The following is an 18551-nucleotide window of genomic DNA, read 5'->3' as shown; positions in this document are numbered from 1 at the left end:
AATTAATTGTTACAAAATCATATATATTACAAATCTTTAAAATATGCTTACTATAATTATATGATATTTAAATTGATTTTAAGTTAATATTTTTGTTTAAAATAGTTTACTTTTAAAAGTCAAGACATACATCTCCAATTTTGATCGATTAATTTTACAGAAAAAATTTACATGCAGTTGTCAATATGTGAAGTTAATAATTTAAAATTATTAGATGACAATCTAGTTAAACTTATCAAATCATTTAACAGCTTTTAGTTATCAATTTCACATAAAGATAATTACATGGTAAGTTTTTGGCAGAACGAGATGGTGCGAGACGAAATAACCCGTTTGTCACACCCCTAATTACATGTGAGTTTTAACCTAATTTTACAAGTTTTATTTAGATGAATAGTTATTGATATCGGTTGAAAATCTTTAAACTTCATAATCTTAGGAGCATTTATGCTAAACAATACCAAAATAAATACATAACGATTTATGTATTATTTTTGCATTGCAATTTTTTTTATATAAATCTCTACAAGTGTGTATTGAGTTTAATTTTGATTATTTACTAATATCGTAAATAGTTTTATATAGCATTTAACAAGAAGTTTAAATGATTTTTAAAATAATAAATTTAAAAGAAAAAGATAAATAGGTCCCTGACTTTTTAAACTTTTGACAAATACATCCCTAACAAAATTTAAATACAAAAAAGTCCCTGACTTTAACAAACGGAGGACAATTTAGTCCTTCCGTCTATTTGCCTCTCATACACCAAACGGAACTGGGGATATAGATACTTTACATATTTATTGATAATATTGATTTGATTTTTAATTTTTAATTCTCGTCAAGGACTTATTTGTCCTTCGACTTTATTCCCCTTCTAGCGTGGCACCGTAACGGACACCTCAACACCGTTTCAGCCACGTTAGCCAGTTCCGTTTGGTGTATGAGAGGCAAATAGACGGAAGGACTAAGTTGTCCTCCGTTTGTTAAAGTCAGAGACTTTTTTGTATTTAAATTTTGTCAGGGATGTATTTGTCAAAAGTTTGAAAAGTCAAGGACCTATTTGTCTTTTTCCCTAAATTTAAAAATAATTGATGGGATAAAGGATGTGTATGTAAAACTCCTTTATTTTTTAAATATTAGGATTAAGTACAATTTTGGTATCTAACGTAGAGGCCGAAAATTTATTTCGTTTTCGGCATTTTTTTCGCTACAAAATGGTCCTGAAGGTTTCAGTTTGTTTTAAAATCATTATCTTTATCAAATTTTTAATTTTTATTTCAAAAATACCCCTAACTAAAAAAAACGTTGAATAAGGGGGAAACGAAAAAGGGGGGAAGGGGGAAGGAATTCGCGGGGGGAAGGATCCCGCCACTCCAATTCGCCGTCGCTACTCGTCGTTGTTCGGTAGCTAAATCTCGCCGCTGCTCCTCTGCACTCGGTGGAGGTGCTCGATGGCGGTGGATTCTGGTTCGAGGCAAGAACAGGACTGCTGCTGCTCGTCATCGTTCGGTAGCTGGATCTCGCCGCTGCTCTTTTGGGCTCGGCGGAGGTGCTCGATGGCGGTGGATTCTGGTTCGAGGCAAGAACATGGGAAGGTTTCGGTGGTGAGTCGATGGAGGAGAAGAGGTCACGCTGTGACGGTGGTGCTAGGGTAGCGCAAAGAGAGAAGAGGAAAAGGGTTGCGGCGCTGTGATGGCGGTTTCGGGTGGCTCGCCAGCTTCTGCTTCTATTCTTCTTCTGCTTCTGCTTTCATTCTACTATTGCTTCCATTATGTTGTTGATTTTTTATTATTGTTGCTTTTGGTTGCTTCTGCTTCTGATTGATTATATTGTTTCATTGTTGTTGTTGTTATGCTCCTGCTTCTGTTTCTGCTCCTGCTCCTATTTCTGATTGATTCCATTGTTGATTCATTGTTGTTGTTATTGTCCTGCTCCTACTTCTGCTTGATTACATTGTTGATTCATTGTTATTGTTGCTTCTGTTTCTGCTTCTTCTTCTGTTTCTGCTTGATTTTGGGGAAGAAGGAGAAGGGACATTTTGGTCTGAAGGACGGTTTTAAAATTAAGTTAAATTTTCGAGATCATTTTGTAGCAAAAAAAAGCTTGAGACAAAATAAATTTTTGGCCTCTATATTAGGGATCAAAATCGTATTTAATCCTAAATATTACATATAAGTATAAATTGTAATATCTCAAGCGATTTACACACTATATATAATCAAAGTTAGGTCAAGACCATTTGGTAGTTATATATTTCTTTTATTTGATGAATTTAATTTTTATATATTTTCAGGTAAAATAATTTTATGTATTTATTTAATTATATAATATTACATCAAAAAATAATATATTTTACATTAATTGTATAAAAGATTATCTAAAAAAGTAATATAATTAGATAATTTTATAAAACACTTTATAATACATTAAAATTAAAGTAGTGAAGACTTACGTACAATTATTTTTAAGAAAATATTTAATTTGGTCATTAAAGTTACACTCAAGTCTCAATTTAATCCTTAAAGTTTCAATTACCTCAAATTAATCCCTAAACTTTTCAATTGATTCTGTGACGAAAACTACCGCAGATAGGAATGGCAAAACTCTCCGAGACGCGAAAATTCCTGCGGGGACTGGCCCGAATGGGATCTGATTGTGGAGAATTTTTCCTACGGAGATGGAGACGGGGGGCAAAATTCCCTCGAGACAGGCGCGGGGACGCGAGCGGGGATCCCCTCCCATCCCCGCTAATCCCCGAAATTCATAAATTTACTTAATTGTCATTAATAGTTTATTTCTCATATATGTTTTTTAGTCATTTCACATGCCATAATTCCTAATCCTCATTTGCATAATCCTTCTTCAATTCATAGATCCTTAACGTTGTCCATACTCCATCCAACCTCTCTGTAGCTACCCCTGGCACTCTCCTGTCTCACAGCATTATCATCCCTCACCGTTCCATCACACTCGCCGCGTCGTTCTCTAAATTCATGACGTTCCTTTCCATAACTGTCGTCGTGTCTATTTTTCTTTTTGCTGTCACGTCCCCCACCTCATCCACTGCTCTGTGCTTTGACTCGCCGTTGTGTCTCCTACTGCATTATTCTATAAGAAGTCATCATCTTGACGTTTAGAACTATCAGAGAGATGGGGAATGAGGTCCCCGTGAAAAATGAGGACGGGAACGGGGAGCAAACCTAGGGCGGGAATGGGAAACAGGGAGGCATCCCCCGCCTCCGTCCTGCCCCATTGACATCCCTAACCGTAGAGATTAACGTGATTAAAATTTGAAATATTTAAGGACTAAATTGAAACAATTAAAATTTTAATAATTAAATTAAGACTCAAATATACCTTCACAGACCAAATCAAATATTTTTTTATTATTTTCATATAAAATTAATAATTAAAAACTATCATATTATAATTTATTCCAACTTATCAAATCATTTAACAATTCAAAGTTCAGTTTCGTATCAACTCCACCTAAATTTAAACTCTTATTTTGTTTAGTTAAAAGAATATCTGAATTTTACCGCAAGTTTCAACTTTCAACTCCCAAAAAAAGATGAATGTGAAACTCCCGAGGCTGAATTTTCTGACTTGGATAAATATGACCTTATTGGGCCCACACAGGCCCATATCGAAAGCGACCGGCAAAACGACCACAGCCACGGAAAACGCCCCATGGGTGGGGCCCACACAGCTCACGGGTAGCGGACGAAACGACAAGTCTTCGAAACGCGAAACGCAGAATGAAAGAGTGAAAAATATTTAAAAGCAAAGAAGGGAAAACATAACCAATGAGCTGAAAGCATTTGATAGGGCCATTCTTAGCCACTACTTTAGATACGCTCCCATTCACACGTGTTTCTCACGCGGGACCCACGCTCCAATTGTAAGCCATTCAGTCACCTACTCACGTGACGTCACGTGCACTCGACCCCATCTCATACACAAACACCTTACACCTCCCTCTCTCTCTCTCTCTCTCTCTCTCTCTCTGGAAACTCCGTTACTCTTCCTGCAACTTGCAACTGAAATCTGTTTCTGCAGTTCTCTCTCTCTCTCTCTCTCTCTCTCTGAAACCTTGCATGCACTGTTGTGTTTATGGGAGAAGCTTGAAGCGACGCCGTTTCGATTCTGTCGTTGGAGTTTATGGTGTGCGTTTCACTGTAAAATCTTGTGGTGATTCCGGCGATGAGTGAGCTAATTCACGGCCTAGTCTTTGATTCTGGTTTCGATTTCGTGGATTGCTTTATAAGAGATGTTTGATTGGAACGACGAAGAGGTTAGTCAAATTTTCTCAACCTACTTTCTTTGTTATTTAACTTTTACTTTTGAATTTTTTAGCTGAAATTCTGAACATAGTCAATTATCCAGTTTTTGTTCCTTTTTTTTTGTTTTATTTTTTATTTTTTAAATTAATGGAGATGTATTGGTGTTGTAAGAACTGCTTAGATTCTTGCTGTTGTTGCAATGAATTTGATTATTTTCTGTGTGATTTAAGCATGGAGTAAAAGGATTGAGGTGAAGGTGCTGTTGTATTACTTCGGAGTTTTTTTATTTTTTGTCTTTTTGTGTTTGTTCCTTTTGTTGTTAGTTGTTGTTGTTGTGTCTTTGGAGATTCATCTATGAGCTAGAAGGGAAAGTAAGGCTTACATGATTTGTTTGAATGTTCTTAGAATTCTGCATGCTTATTGAAGCATGGCAAAGTACAAAAAATTTAAAGGGGAAAACAATGAGAGACGGGATATCCTTAATTTGAATCTGGTTACTCTCCTCAAGGTGAAAAAAACATGTTCACTTGGATATGCTGCATTTTCCCATCAGTTCCTGGTAGTTCTGACTTGTTTGAGTACAGAATTTCTCCGATGTAAAATGTAAGAGATGGGAATAAGTTAACTTTGTAGCAAGATGAGTGAAAATTCTTTGAGGGGCTGGAATTCCAGGACATGCAGAAATAGGATTTGAAGCAAAACTTAAGAAACTGATGTTGCATGCGAAGAAACTTTGAACAGAGGTTAGGACTGATTCAAGGTTTGTCCTATTGTTAATGGCATATGTTTCTTGCAAAGGGGAAGAAGAGATGGAAGAAGAGGATATCAAAGTACTAAAACTAAGCTGTGACCATTAAAGGACAATACCGTTCAAAATTGTTTCTTGCAACGTGAATTGAGTAAAGGGCCTTATGGTAAATTTCTGGGACTTGACCACAATATGGAAGCTGTAAGGAGTGATGAAGATGGTCAATATCGGAGTGCTAAAGAGATGGAAGGTTAACAGAATTACCAGGCCTGTTTCCTAAAAAAGATAAGAAAAGTCAATACTATCTGTGTGATGATGTGCTGATTTCTTCTCCAACGATTTTGCCAGTGACTGCTTTCTGATTCATTGTCTTCTGTGATTTCATATATATAATCAAGATGGTGACAATGTAAGCATGAAACGTAGCACCCTCAACACAGAAATTACAGGAAGAGAATTATGATAGATGTAATTCACCAAATCAAGTATACACCCAAAATCACTGTATGAAGTCTGAAGTAATCAGTGATGGAAATAAAACAGTAACACTGATAGAAGCAGTGTAGAAGAAAAGGGCAAATACCGTTACTAAACTATCCTTGATCCATCAAATTCAGAGGCCAGAACCCCACCTACATTGGCGAAAAATTTGGAGGCAAGTGTAAAGAATGGAGAAAGAAGATAGAATTTCGAGAAAATGGAAATACTGATTGAGAGTCATACCAGTCTGAGAGATTTCCACTGCAAATCTCTCTCATATACTCTTATATCTAGATTAGTTATTTTAGCTCTATGCACTTTGCTTTGCCGTGCTCCACTATTTCTGGATCAATTTCCCTCTGATCTTGCTTACCAGCTTCTTGTAACACCTTTTCATTTTCCTTATTGATTGCAAGTACACTTTTGCCCCAAGTCATATAAAGAGTGGAATTGATTATTTTATCACACAGACAACAGAGAAGCAATATCAACTATCAAGTAGCTCATATCTACATCTGGTTTCAATGTGATTGGACATGTTTATCATTTAACTTGTGGCAAGTGGCTGTACGTTTGGCTGTTCAGATTCCCTTAGCTGGTCTTGAAATTGCAGATTTACTTTCAAATAACGCCGTTGTGCCATGTCATGTGTCATATCTGAAGTAAGCCCATTATGATCATATCTCTCTCGAGTCTTGACCACCTCATGCAAAGTTTTCTTAGGTCTCTCTGCCCCTAATCTACCTTCCTTACTAGTTACTAGATGCTCTACTGGTCTTTTCTCCACAAATCGCATATATTCTTGATTTTGACAAGTGAATTTACAAATACTTTGATATAAGAATGATTGTCATTATTCAATATATTTAAACAAATACTCGCAAAAATCAAATGCTATGTGTATTTCTTGAAATAACTATGTCGTTATGTTATGGAAAACTGTATATTATTTCTTTCATAATGATTTTTGTTTAGCGGATGTACATTCTAGGATAGTTGGCAATTATTGTCTAGTGATTGGTAATTCATGTCTCATACTAATGTCTCTAAATTAAAGTATTAATACAGATAATGAACCTATCCTAATAGGTGCTAGCATATCCCAACAGTCTCTTCAAGTCAGTGATACTGAATAGATATCTGTCATTTCTAATTTGTAAGTTCTTGAAAATGCAATGGCTATCGTTGTGCTATCAAACTTTTCTTTATCGAAATGTAAGTCATATTTCAGACTGGGTAGGATTATAAATGTTGAATCTGTAGGAATATAAAAGAAGAGGAAGACAGTAACAATGTCATAGAAGTTTACTTAGGATTGATTTTATCAACACTATATGTCTATATATTGCCATACAGATGTATCCTTCCAAAGTGTTTTATGTTGTCACAACCTTTAGGTTTTCCTTGGCTTTCATAATGTTATAAATAAACAAATATATAACAATATTATTAGTTTTTATATTTACCATTATTATATGATTTACTTTTTTGTTTAGATAAGGGTTTAATTGTTATTATTATAATAGAGGTTAGCGTTCCTTTGGAGGAATCCTTATCCTCCTCTCCTTTTGTAATTCTTTATTGCTCTATTATATTCAATTGCATGCTTCAAACAGTGATCTTTTACATTACAAAATCGATACCAAGTTGCTGTAAAATTTACTCGTGTTTATGAATGTTTTATACTGGATTGTTTTCAGCTTGCTAACATAATATGGGGTGAAGCTGGTGAGAATGATGATCATATTGTGCCCTATCCAGAGGGAAGTGAAGATCTTAGCAACAAGAAAGAATGGAATCAAGAAGCTGGGACAAAGTTGAATGAGCAGAAGAAACCTGAGGATAAAACAAATTTTCATGAAAGAAAGATAGGAAGCAGTTCCAACCATGATACTGGTGGAGGACTATCTGGCTCAGGCTATGGAAAAGACTCATGGCCCGACCTGTCTTTATCCACTGTAGATAAAATTGATCAGGGCTCTCTGGGTACTGAAGTATCTAAAAATTTAAGTGAACTAGGCAAATTCAGTTGCTCGAGAGGTGGTAAAATTGCTAATTCTTCTGGAATTATGTGTATATAGTAAGCACATCCATGTTTAGATGTGTTTGCTGATGTATTTTGCGTTTGTGTTCCAGAATCATTTATGAAAATGATAAACATGCATGATGTGTAATCCTGCATATTGCCATTCCTAATTGTGTACTTGTTTGGCAGAAGAGACTACACAGCTTGATAAGGATGCAGAAGTTTTCCAAAATGCTAATGAAGGTAAAGAGCAAGGTGACTTTGTGGATTATGGCTGGGCTAACATAGGCAGTTTTGATGACCTTGATCGAATTTTCAGGTAAAGTAGATATTTGAACTATTTTATATGGGATACGTGCATTTATGATGTATTGTCATGCATGTGATCGGTAACATGGGAAGGAAGTTCAAGAGTGACTGGTTGACAGTGCTTATTTGAAAATGTGCATCTATCTGCATAGATATGTGCATTTTAGTCCCCTTGGCTTTCAGAATGTGTGATCTTTGTTATCTTAGATTGGCATCTATCTGACTGAATATTCTCACAAGTGATGATTTTGCAGCAATGATGACCCTATATTTGGCAATGTAACTCTTGATAATTCTGATGAGCTTTGGTCCTCTAAAGATGTGAATAACAGTCCAGCACCCATACCAGTAGATGCACCAAGTCCAGCTGGATCTTTAAGGAACAGATCTGAGCCTTTGGAAATTAAAGAAGAACATGCTCAATGCAATGATCAAACATTTTCTCTCAGTTACGGGAAGGTTGGTGGTGCTGCATCTAAGGATTTACAAAATTCTTGTGCAACTACAGTTGATGTGGGATCTGCTGGAGGTGGATGTAAGCCAACTGGAAAGGATCAGCAGGTATGTGTAGTACTGTAGTTGAATTAAAATAATCTCCTGTTTATTTTGTCTCTCATATGATAATGTAAGTGATTATTCACTACCATGCCTCCAAGCCACCTGTGATAATGTGCCGCTTCCGTCTTCGGCCATTGGTGGCATCGTTTTCCTAACGTGTATCTCGTTTGATAAGATCTTCAATTTCTTTTCATACACAGCTGAATAATCTCAACATAATCATTTGCAACAACTATATTTTACTGTTTCCTCCTACGCGACAAAGTATTTGATCTTTGTCCAATTTATACATGTGCAGCCCCTGAAGCAGAAAAATTCGTTGAAAGCTCGGAAAAGTTCACAGGTGAAACAAGAGGGGAAAGCATTGCATGGCCCTTATGGTAACTGGTCGTCTTCAGGAAGGATGGCAAGACAATTTGAGAATCAGTTGGCACCTTCTGTCATGCAACCTTCTCCCTCTTCAATTCTTGGTCAACAGAAGCATCTTCAAGGACCTCAAACACTATACCAGAACATGATGAATCCATATGTTGCATCACCTGTGTACGGGAACCTTACTAATACATATGCTGGTATGCCAATGCTATCACAGACCCAACCAGGAGATCCTAGATGTCAGCCTGTTCTTTCTGGGTATGAAGTGTCTCCTGGTATAATGAATCCTGTGAAGAAGTCTGTGGACTCGGTCAAGCCTCAAACCATGACCCCTCAGGAGAAAATTGAAAAGTTGAGGAGGCGACAGCAAATGCAGGCAATGCTTGCTATTCAGAAACAAAGACAACAGTTGGGTCATCAAGTTCCTAGCACTAATAAATCCATCACTCAAAAGTCTCCCATGGAAAACCAAAGTACTCTCAGTGATGGAACCGATTTAGAAAATGAAGATTTAACTCTGCCTTCTCTTGATCCCCCGATTGAACAAGATGATTCTAATACAGTCTCTGCAGCAGTTGATAATGATTTTGTTGAAGATGCCATACTGTACAAGCTTCAGGATATAATATCTAAGGTTTGTTAAGCTATTGGCTAATAGTATATTCATTATAATATGATTATTTGTGTACTAATTCAGACATTGCCACAATCCCGAGGCAAACTTTTTCTACAGTTAGACATCCAAATAAGACTCTGCATCAGAGACAGCTTGTTCCGTTTGGCACAGAGTGCAATTCAAAGGCATTATGCCAGTGATACTAGCAGCACTAACAAAAGTAGCAGAGAAGAACTTGAAGTCATTGCAAGAGAAGAAAAAAACACCCAAAGCAGGTCAGGAAAGCTTTTGCGATTCTCAGCTACTTTAATAGCCATGACTTGTTAAAAACTTATTGCAGTTGCTCTATGCATTTGTGAAATATTTGGTGCTTGTGTACAAGTTTGTGTGTGTGTGATTTTTCATCACTGGAAACAAATTCCCACAGAAGTAGAAATTTGTCATAGTTAAATTTGTCTTCTGGCATTATTTTATGAGTAAATGTCAGTCATCATCATCATCATCATCATCATCATAATAATATTAATAAGGGATTATTTGGGTGTTGGGGTTTTGGAGGAAACGGAAAGGAAAGGAAAGACTTGTCGTTTTAGATTTATTTTTACACTACAAACCCCTCCTTCCTCTTCCCTCCCCCCAAAATCCTAACTTGTAAACAATTCCTTAGCATAAGACACTCTTCACACGTGAAACTTGTGCTAAATTCTGAAATGGAATTGGTTACAGCAATATGAGCATATGCCGCTGAACTGTAATTCAGTTACGCATGATTATTCGATTATTATAATTTGAATATCCATAACCATTTGCAAAATCATATATCCTTCTGTACAAAAGAAAGACGCTAAACCCTTGGAAATTCGAGAATTGATTAACAAATCATAACAAGTGGACTATGGGTAGTGAGACCCACTACTTCCACTTAAGCCAAAGCTTCAAAAAATGATTAACTGACACCAGATCAGGTTGCCAAGAGTAAATAGGTGATCTATAGCTCACTGAACAGACAGGAATTTTGTTAATTAACTTAACACCTGCTTGTAACTTGATAGAGCTAAGAGCTTATGTTACTAGTTATGCGTATGAGAAAAAGTGTATGCTCAATGAAAACTATAAGCATGTTCATCTTGTGGAAAAATACATATTAATCTATATATCTAGTTATGGATGTCACTTGCTTTCCCTTGTAAGATGCTAACATGTGATGTGTGCATGAACCACAATGATCTTACAGATATCCCAGGGTCCCTGATGTTGAAACACAGACGAATCCTATTGATCGAACTGTGGCTCATCTTCTCTTTCATAGTCCTCCGGACTTAGCTGCAAACTATTCGGATAAACTGGACTCGCCGATGTCTTCGAAGGTTCATTTTGAAAGCAAAGCAGCTAACATGGTGAATTTTCCTGTGACTAGCTTGCCAGACGAGGGCTTGAAAAGTAATCAACAAATGCCTCACCCGGAGTTCAAGAATTCTTGGTCATTATTTGAGGCTCAGTCTATGGATCAAATAAAAAACAGTCCTTGCTTGGACACTTCCGAGAATGCATCAAACACGCAGGAGCTCGAAGCCTCTCAGTGAAAAAAGCCATTCCCGATATCTGAGGGTAATTCCTTCCTTATTACTTCCATGCTTCGTTGCTAGACTCCATTTTAAATATATATATGGATATACTGTAATGCAGATGTTTTCTTCTGTTGTCAGCTATCCAGATCATAATCCCACCCTAGCAGAATCCTGAGCACCTGTTTCGTGCATGCTTGTCGCCGATAATATTTATGTTTCTTATGTACTGAAAACATTGCGCCATGTATCTCAGTATCTGACCATACTCTCAAGGTCGACGTCTACTAAGACGTTATTAGATCATGACTGCATCAAAAATGTGTGTAGCCAAGCCACACTTAGACATAGAATTCTTACAGTCTTGGCGTGACTTACTTTAGACCAGACTTTAAAGTTGGTTTGGGGTGTCTATACTTGCAATACTTTCCCCTTATCATCATGCCGAGTGTGACTTGTGATTTTTTATTTGGTTTTATGTATGTTCTTGGTTTCAGGTTTTCAACCATTGTGTCTAGAATCCATAATTTTCTTCTTCATTCTGGTTTGAATTTTTCAGTCATCACAAAAAAATTGGTATCGCTTCCATTTTTGCCTTTATCTTCTCCTTGTCTGATCTTCTGTCTGTACCAGAATTTTTTCTTCCACCAAAATTCTGCCGTCGTCCATAACTCATCAAACACACTATTCTCGTTCTATTCTTATTATACAAATGATGACGATATTTTAAAAAATGCTCTATAACAAATTTTGCGTGCCTGTATATTTAGGTGACATGCAATACTATTTAACAATGAACTTAGTTTTATATATTTGCAAAACTTTATTTTATTATTTTCTTAATATAAGTATTTAAAAAAAAAACACAGAATATTCAAAATAAACAACTTTTTAATTCAAAATCCATCCATAGATCATGCCAAAATGTCGAATGATCACCATTGTTATGAATTTACACATCTAAATAAGAATGCATAGCAACATGTCCAATTAAGTGCAAACTGTGCAGTACAATACATCAGTCTATTAGTAAATAAGGATGTTTGCTTGGTTACGAAAATTTTTGCATTGCATTTGTGATTTTAATTTTGCATCACACCACACAGCGATAAGTGACAAGAGAATGAATGAGGCCACCAGTGTGAGTGATCTTCACAACTTGTCCTTTCTCCCATCCATAATAGCGAGCAATGGCTTCAGTTTTTAGCATGAGTGGCAGCTGAAAAAGAAGGCCAAAAATAGTGAATAACTAATTCATAATTCTGATCCAATAGTATGTTTGCCTTTAATTATTGTTCAAGCAAAGTGACATTATTATTAAATTCCATGAGCATAGTAAGAATGATACATTACCTGCTTCTCTTCCAAGTTGTGTTTCATGAGCAGTGCTTGCTTCTCATCAGCTGTCAATACCTCATACTTTGGCTGCAGCAAATGCTTTGCCATATTGACCAGCAAGTCAGTTATCTAAGCGCATGCGTGCGCACACACGAAAAAAAAAAGGTATTATCATTTGTCGATGTTTATGTAAATGCAAAAATGAGAATGAAAGCTTGCCATATCAACATTAAGACTATTTTAAATTGATATATAGTTTTATAACTAATGTATGAGAAATTACCAAAATCAGTTCCAAGGATTTTAAAACGGATATTTTAGTTTTCAAGAAAAATTAATACACAAAAACATCTTCAAGAAAATTTTGAGCATCTGATACTAATAAGCCCATTTCTCAGAGAAGGGAAATTCAAGAAATATTGATGCCCCACAAGCCAAATTCAGGAAATTGGAAGCTGATAATTCATGCAAATGCATTTTTATGTTCTTATGCAAAGTTAGTCTCAACTTTTCCTATCTGTGAAATCTTTCCTATCATCGCTTTTATGAAACTCTGTTGATGACATTAAAATGTCCACATTTGCTGAAACCAAAAATACCCTTCTATATACAATCTTTTAAGACAATCTCTTGTGACTTTTTTTATTTCCTCAACCACCAAAGGCACGAAGTACCTGTAACTGTTAGTATACATAATGAAGCTTACTAACATATCTATCAAGAAGGTAAAAACATCACCAAAAAGCAAGAACTAAATATGCATTAGTATAGAGAAAAAAAAAAAATCATCATATCAAACAAGTGTATGCTAAAATGGCTAGGCCCTCATGCATGCTTGAGCAACCTCACGTTCAGGTCTCATGGATATTGAAAATATTATGCAGAAGAACACTAGAAAAAACTAAATGGATAAAAAGAAAGAACTAAGCATTCATGAGGGTAAATTACCTCAAAAATCTCAACTTTAGATGGATAACTTTCCATCAGTTCCTTTTTTGCATACGAGGTCATTTTGCTTTGCACAATAACTAGCAGTCCATTCAATTTTCCTTTATCTGGAATCTGGTCATGTATACTCTTTAGAGTTTGTTTTTTAATAATATCAACGGGTCCCATAAAGACAACCAGTACCTGCACAGCAAAACCATCCTCACTCTTAAGCATCTTTTTTTGTTTTTCCCTTCTTTGTGTGTGTGAGAGTGGTGTGGGGCTTGCTCTTCCTTGGTCATAGAAAATGTTAAAACATAAAAGAAAAAAAAAGGTAAAATGCACATTAACTTCTTCAAAACTATTAGATAGCTTGCCTTGTTTGATTAAATTATTATTTAATAATTTTGTATGTACGAAAATAACTTCACGTGAGCAATTACCATTAACTTATTAGATATATAATCTAAGTTGTCAATGACATTTTTCACTTAATATTTGTTGAGGTTGAGGACCCTAATTTAGTTTATGATTTTTGCTTCATCGATCTCCTATCAAGATCTTCGAATATACAAATTATTTAGCACAATTTAAAATATAATAATTAAGGGTTGTTCTTATAAATGAACAAAAAAATATCTTCCTTTGGATATATACAACAGTTTTCTAATTTCTGTTCTAGATATCAAAAATGTTATTTTTCACACCTAACTTGGTGTCCAATTAGATATCTATATAAAAAAGCAATAAATCCAATAATAAATATATATATATATGTTCATAAGATTTTTCAGGTGTGTAAATAACATTATCCTAGTGTTGATAAAATGTTAAAACCTCTAAATTTTGACAGCAAATATGGTAACTTCAATTATATGCATATGAACCCTCCATTGGATTTACTCATTGATACTTTTTTATTCGTAAGCAATCAAGAAAAAAAATCGCAAAAAAAAATCAAACATAAACATTAATCAATATATAAAACAAGGGTAATGCTAAGTAGATAAAAAAAATAGCCAGAACTTGCCTTATTTAGCATTAATTAATTATCGCAACAATTAATGAATGCTAAATAAGATAAGTTATGACTGTTTTTGGCTGATTTTCTTTGGTTACCAAACATTTCCGATAAATCACCAATAACAAGCACATCAACTAAATCTTAACAGATGAATGTATTATTTATTAAAAGTGGAAACATTATAGAAAATACTAAATAAAATTTATTTTTTATTTGCTAATTCGATGCTTAACAAAATAGGACAAAATTTAATAAATAAACCTAACGAAGAGCCAAAGTTTGATTCTTCTGGCTACTATTTTTTATTATAAAAGATTAAATACTAAAAATTCTATCCATAAAAAATACATATTAATTTAATAGGCCTTTCATAAAAAATTAATATCTAAACTATTCGAATATTTAGAAATGATTTTTAGGCTTTTGGTAAGTTTATGTAAATAAATATTACCAAGAAACTTTTCTTATAAATTGCAAAATTTGTAGCAAAACATTAAAACCTAATCAATTATTGAAGGAAAAAAATATATTGAAAATGAAATAAAAAAAAAAAAACGTTTCTGAAATCAAATAGCTTAGTTTCTTGAGTCCCGCTAGGGAGACAATGGTTTATTTGTACAATGGATTATATGAGTTACAAAATGAACATCCCCAATATTATCTAGAATAACCATCCGAGTCCCAGGAATAATAAATATCTTCCTAAAAGTTTAAACTGATTTTCAGGTTCACCAAAGATCGAAGTCTTAACCTTTTGAATCCGGAGTTCTAATACCATGTCATAATACCACTCATCTCAAAAGTTTCAATTGATAAAAAAAAGTAACACTAATAATTATATCTCTAATATTCCCTAAACCTCCATTGTCCACATTGTATAAATATTACATTGGTTGCTCGTACTTTTGGCTAGTTTCTTTTCTTCTCCCACCTCAAATGAAAAACCCTTTGTAACGTACCATTTTGAGCGCAGTTTCATAATAAACTTGGAAAAACAAAAATAAACACAATACAAAAGACAGAGAATGTAAGAAAGAACTTCAAATTCAGATCAGAACTAAGCAAGTGAAACGTCACGAGAAGTCGTACGTATATTCGTATGCGTATACGTAGGGGTTTAGGTACGTACCATTTTGGAGGGATCAGAGCGAAGTGAGACGGAGATACGGAGGGTTTCGGCGTCGGGAATTTGGCCGTAGAGCGAGCGGAACTCGGCAAGGGAGCGAGTCAACTCGGAGTCCGGCACGTCGTAGCCGCGGTCGCGGAGCATCTCCAGGACTGTCCGGCGGGCGTGGAAGTAACGGGAGCTCTCCACGGTTCCGTTGTCGGAGAAGGCCGTAATGCATTCACCGGCGGTGGTGTTGGCGTTGGTTGCCATGACGGAGAGTGAGAGCAGTGAGTAGTGAGCTGAGGTGAGTGTAGTGTGTGTCATGCACTTCTCGTTTTCATGGATATGCCGTTTCAACTGATTTATATACTAAACAGATTTCACAAAATTACAAAAGTGTTATTTCGCTGAAATTAGCCCCTATGTATTAATATATAAAAATATACATAATTTAATTATTTTTAGTATTTGAACCGCACATTTTTTGGGTAGAAATAAAAGTTCTGTTATGCAAGTTAAGAAGGAGAAAAATATAAATATTATAATAGTAAAAATGAAAAGTATAGATAGATAATGAAAATACTAAATGATATGAACAATGAATATATCGGATATTTAATTCATTAGGTGTGCAAATGATTATCTTAATATTAAGATTTAGGTGGATAATTTAGGAGTATAATATATTTTTATTTTATTGAACCAATTTTAGAGTCTATTATTCACATTATTCACAAAAATTATTATCTATCTAATAAAATCTTAGTAAAAAATTACACATTATAAAAGTTGAATGTGCAATCATATATAACCAAAAACAGAAAAAGAGAAAAAAAGCATAACTAATTCTGTTACAAAATATGTACTAGGCTACTAGCTAATATTTATGTCTTATACTAACTACCTCCTTATTATTTTTTTTTTCTCATTAACAATTTTAAGTATCATCTATTAGTGTTACATAGTATCCACTATCACCGACCATCTTTATATAATTCATGCCACTATCTATCACTTGCCACCTTTATATATCATGTATTAGGAATGGATTGTCTCCATTATTAGAAAAAATTGAAAATGTAAAGTATAATTTTTAATTTTTTATTATTTTTTTTTATTTATTTTTTGTCTCACTTATAAAATTAATAGTAGGAGATCACACTTTACTCCATCAATTGTTAAAGAAAATTGAGAGGATTCATTCCCTCATGCATTAGTAGTACTCATACATTAATTAATAGCCTTTCATAAATTAGAAGTGTACAAATTAAATATTCCTAACTTACTATATATTTTTCCAAAAAAATTTAGTAAAAGTGCCTTTATAAAAACATCAACAAATTATTCCCTTAATAGAATTGGCATGAGATTCAGGGAACTATTTTAATTTTTTTTTTCTAATTTTGTGGCAATCAATCTCAATGTATTTCATCTTTTTATAAAATATTGGGTTAGTCATAATATATCTAGCAGATTGGTTGTCATAAAATAGTGTCATAGGACCTGGTAACTTGATTTTAAATTTTTTCAAGATATACATAAGTCAAATTCCTTTACAAGTTGTAAGAATCATTGCTTGATACTCTTTGTCTTTAAAGATGATCGAGCAACTATTTATTGATTTTTACTTTTTCATGACACCAAAAATCTTTCAAAGAAGAAGCAATATCTCGACACAGATAAATCATGAAGGAACAAATCACAAACAAACTTAAAAAATAATCATTTTTTCAGGAGCTTCTTTCAAGTGTATTTCAACATATGTAAGACTGCTTTGAAATGCTCATCCATAAAATAATCAAGAAATTGAGTTAACTTGCTAACAACAAAGTTTATGTCAGGCCTGGTATTAGTGAGGTATATCAGCCTTCCAATGAGTCTTCTATATGGCTTAATATCATTCAATAATGTTCCTGATGACTTTGAGAGATGAATTGAATAATTCATAGATGTGCTGGCTGGTTTTGAATCTAATAAACTATACTCTTTTAGCAGATCAAGAATATACTTCCTTTGATATAAAGCTATTCCTCTTTTACTGCTTGCAACTTTCATGTCCAAGAAGAATTTTAGTTCGCCTAAATTCTTGATTTTGAACAAAGTGTCAAATTTCATCTTCACTTGTTTGATCTCTTCTGCGTCATCCCCGCTAGAATCAAATCATCGACATAAACAAGAATAGAAGTGAAACTTGTTGGAGAAGATTTGGTGAAAAGAGAATGATCTGCCTTTGCTGGTGAGTAACCAGAAGCAATTAAGACAAAGCATAACTTAGAGTTTAACTGACGATTTACTTGCTTATGACCATATAAGGATTGTTCCAGCTTGCAAATTATTTTTGGCTGCGCATTTAAACCAAGGGACCACTTCATATAGACTTCTTCAGGTAGATCACCATGAAAAAAGGCAATGATTACATCTAATTAATAAATAAACCGGTTCTTACTAGCTATAATTGCTAAGAGAATACAAAAGAAAGTCGTTTTCATCACAGAACTAAAGGTATCAAAATAGTCATACCCTTGTATTTGAGTGAAGTCCTTGGCTACAAGCCTTGCTTTGTGTCTCTCTATAGTCTCATTAGAGTTATACTTGATTTTAAATACCCATTTACGTCGATTACATGTTTCCCTTTTGGTAGAGTGGTAAGTTTTTAGGTATTGCTTTTCTTTAATGCTTCAAGCTCAACTTTAATTGCTTTCTGCCAATAATCACTTAGAATAGTCTGCTCATAGCTCTTTGATTATGGATTTGTGAAAATTTTAATGGAAAAGACTTTATGTGATTGTACCAGAGAATTGTAATTCAAGTAATTGAAAATTGGATATCGTTTTGTGATTGATGATTGGACCATGTTATCAGAGACAGTGGTTTGCATACATTCATAATATGATAGGGTAGTATGTGATTGAATATCAATTGTGTTTGAAGGAGTGTTTGACCATATATGTTGAATGAAAAATAAATCTAAAGTATGAAAAGATAATGTGCTGCTATCAACGATATTTATATGATCATGATTATGTAATGTAGTCATAGTGACTTGATTAGAATTGAAAACATATTCAAATTGATGAGAAACTTGATGATTCTTATATGAAAAGAAATTTTCATAAAAAATTATATTTATAAATATGAAAAATTGTTATTAATGTTCATCAAAATATATCCTTTTGTTCTTGTCTTAAAGC

General features: G+C 34.3%; 3 protein-coding genes across 6 annotated transcripts in view; 2 read left to right on the top strand and 1 right to left on the bottom strand.

Moving 5' to 3' along the window:
* The window catches only part of LOC107622947 (G-type lectin S-receptor-like serine/threonine-protein kinase At1g34300), a 194659-nt gene extending 178080 nt beyond the window's left edge, over positions 1-16579 (top strand). Inside the window, exon 4 of the mRNA XM_088486638.1 lies at positions 16403-16579. The gene's annotated coding sequence lies outside the window, so the exon portion shown is untranslated. The remainder of the gene's footprint in view (positions 1-16402) is intronic.
* LOC107622614 (agglutinin-like protein) lies at positions 3812-11468 on the top strand. 4 transcript variants are annotated; one of them, XM_021113320.2, is made up of 8 exons: positions 3812-4297; positions 7215-7557; positions 7733-7859; positions 8104-8410; positions 8706-9416; positions 9516-9673; positions 10633-11006; positions 11105-11468. In XM_021113320.2, exons 1-7 carry the CDS (start codon positions 4274-4276, stop codon positions 10979-10981), a joined length of 2019 nt encoding a protein of 672 aa, XP_020968979.1. In that variant the 5' UTR covers positions 3812-4273; the 3' UTR covers positions 10982-11006; positions 11105-11468. The 4 variants fall into 4 exon arrangements, with proteins under 4 accessions (XP_020968979.1, XP_088342803.1, XP_016180063.1 ...); XM_088486677.1 differs by having other exon boundaries at positions 11085-11468; XM_016324577.3 differs by having other exon boundaries at positions 7730-7859.
* RPB5E (RNA polymerase II fifth largest subunit, E) lies at positions 11852-15693 on the bottom strand. The gene is made up of 4 exons (XM_016323988.3): positions 15382-15693; positions 13250-13432; positions 12317-12430; positions 11852-12182 (listed from the first exon to the last, which is right to left on the bottom strand). Exons 1-4 carry the CDS (start codon positions 15682-15684, stop codon positions 12057-12059), a joined length of 726 nt encoding a protein of 241 aa, XP_016179474.1. The 5' UTR covers positions 15685-15693; the 3' UTR covers positions 11852-12056.
* Positions 16580-18551: the final 1972 nt, after the last annotated feature.

The sequence above is a fragment of the Arachis ipaensis genome, chromosome B10, assembly GCF_059453495.1.
Source record: "Arachis ipaensis isolate K30076 ecotype BB chromosome B10, ASM5945349v1, whole genome shotgun sequence".
Taxonomy (NCBI): Eukaryota; Viridiplantae; Streptophyta; class Magnoliopsida; order Fabales; family Fabaceae; genus Arachis; species Arachis ipaensis.
The sequence above is the reverse complement of the archived record's forward strand: the minus strand, read 5'-3'. Positions and strand labels throughout refer to the sequence as shown.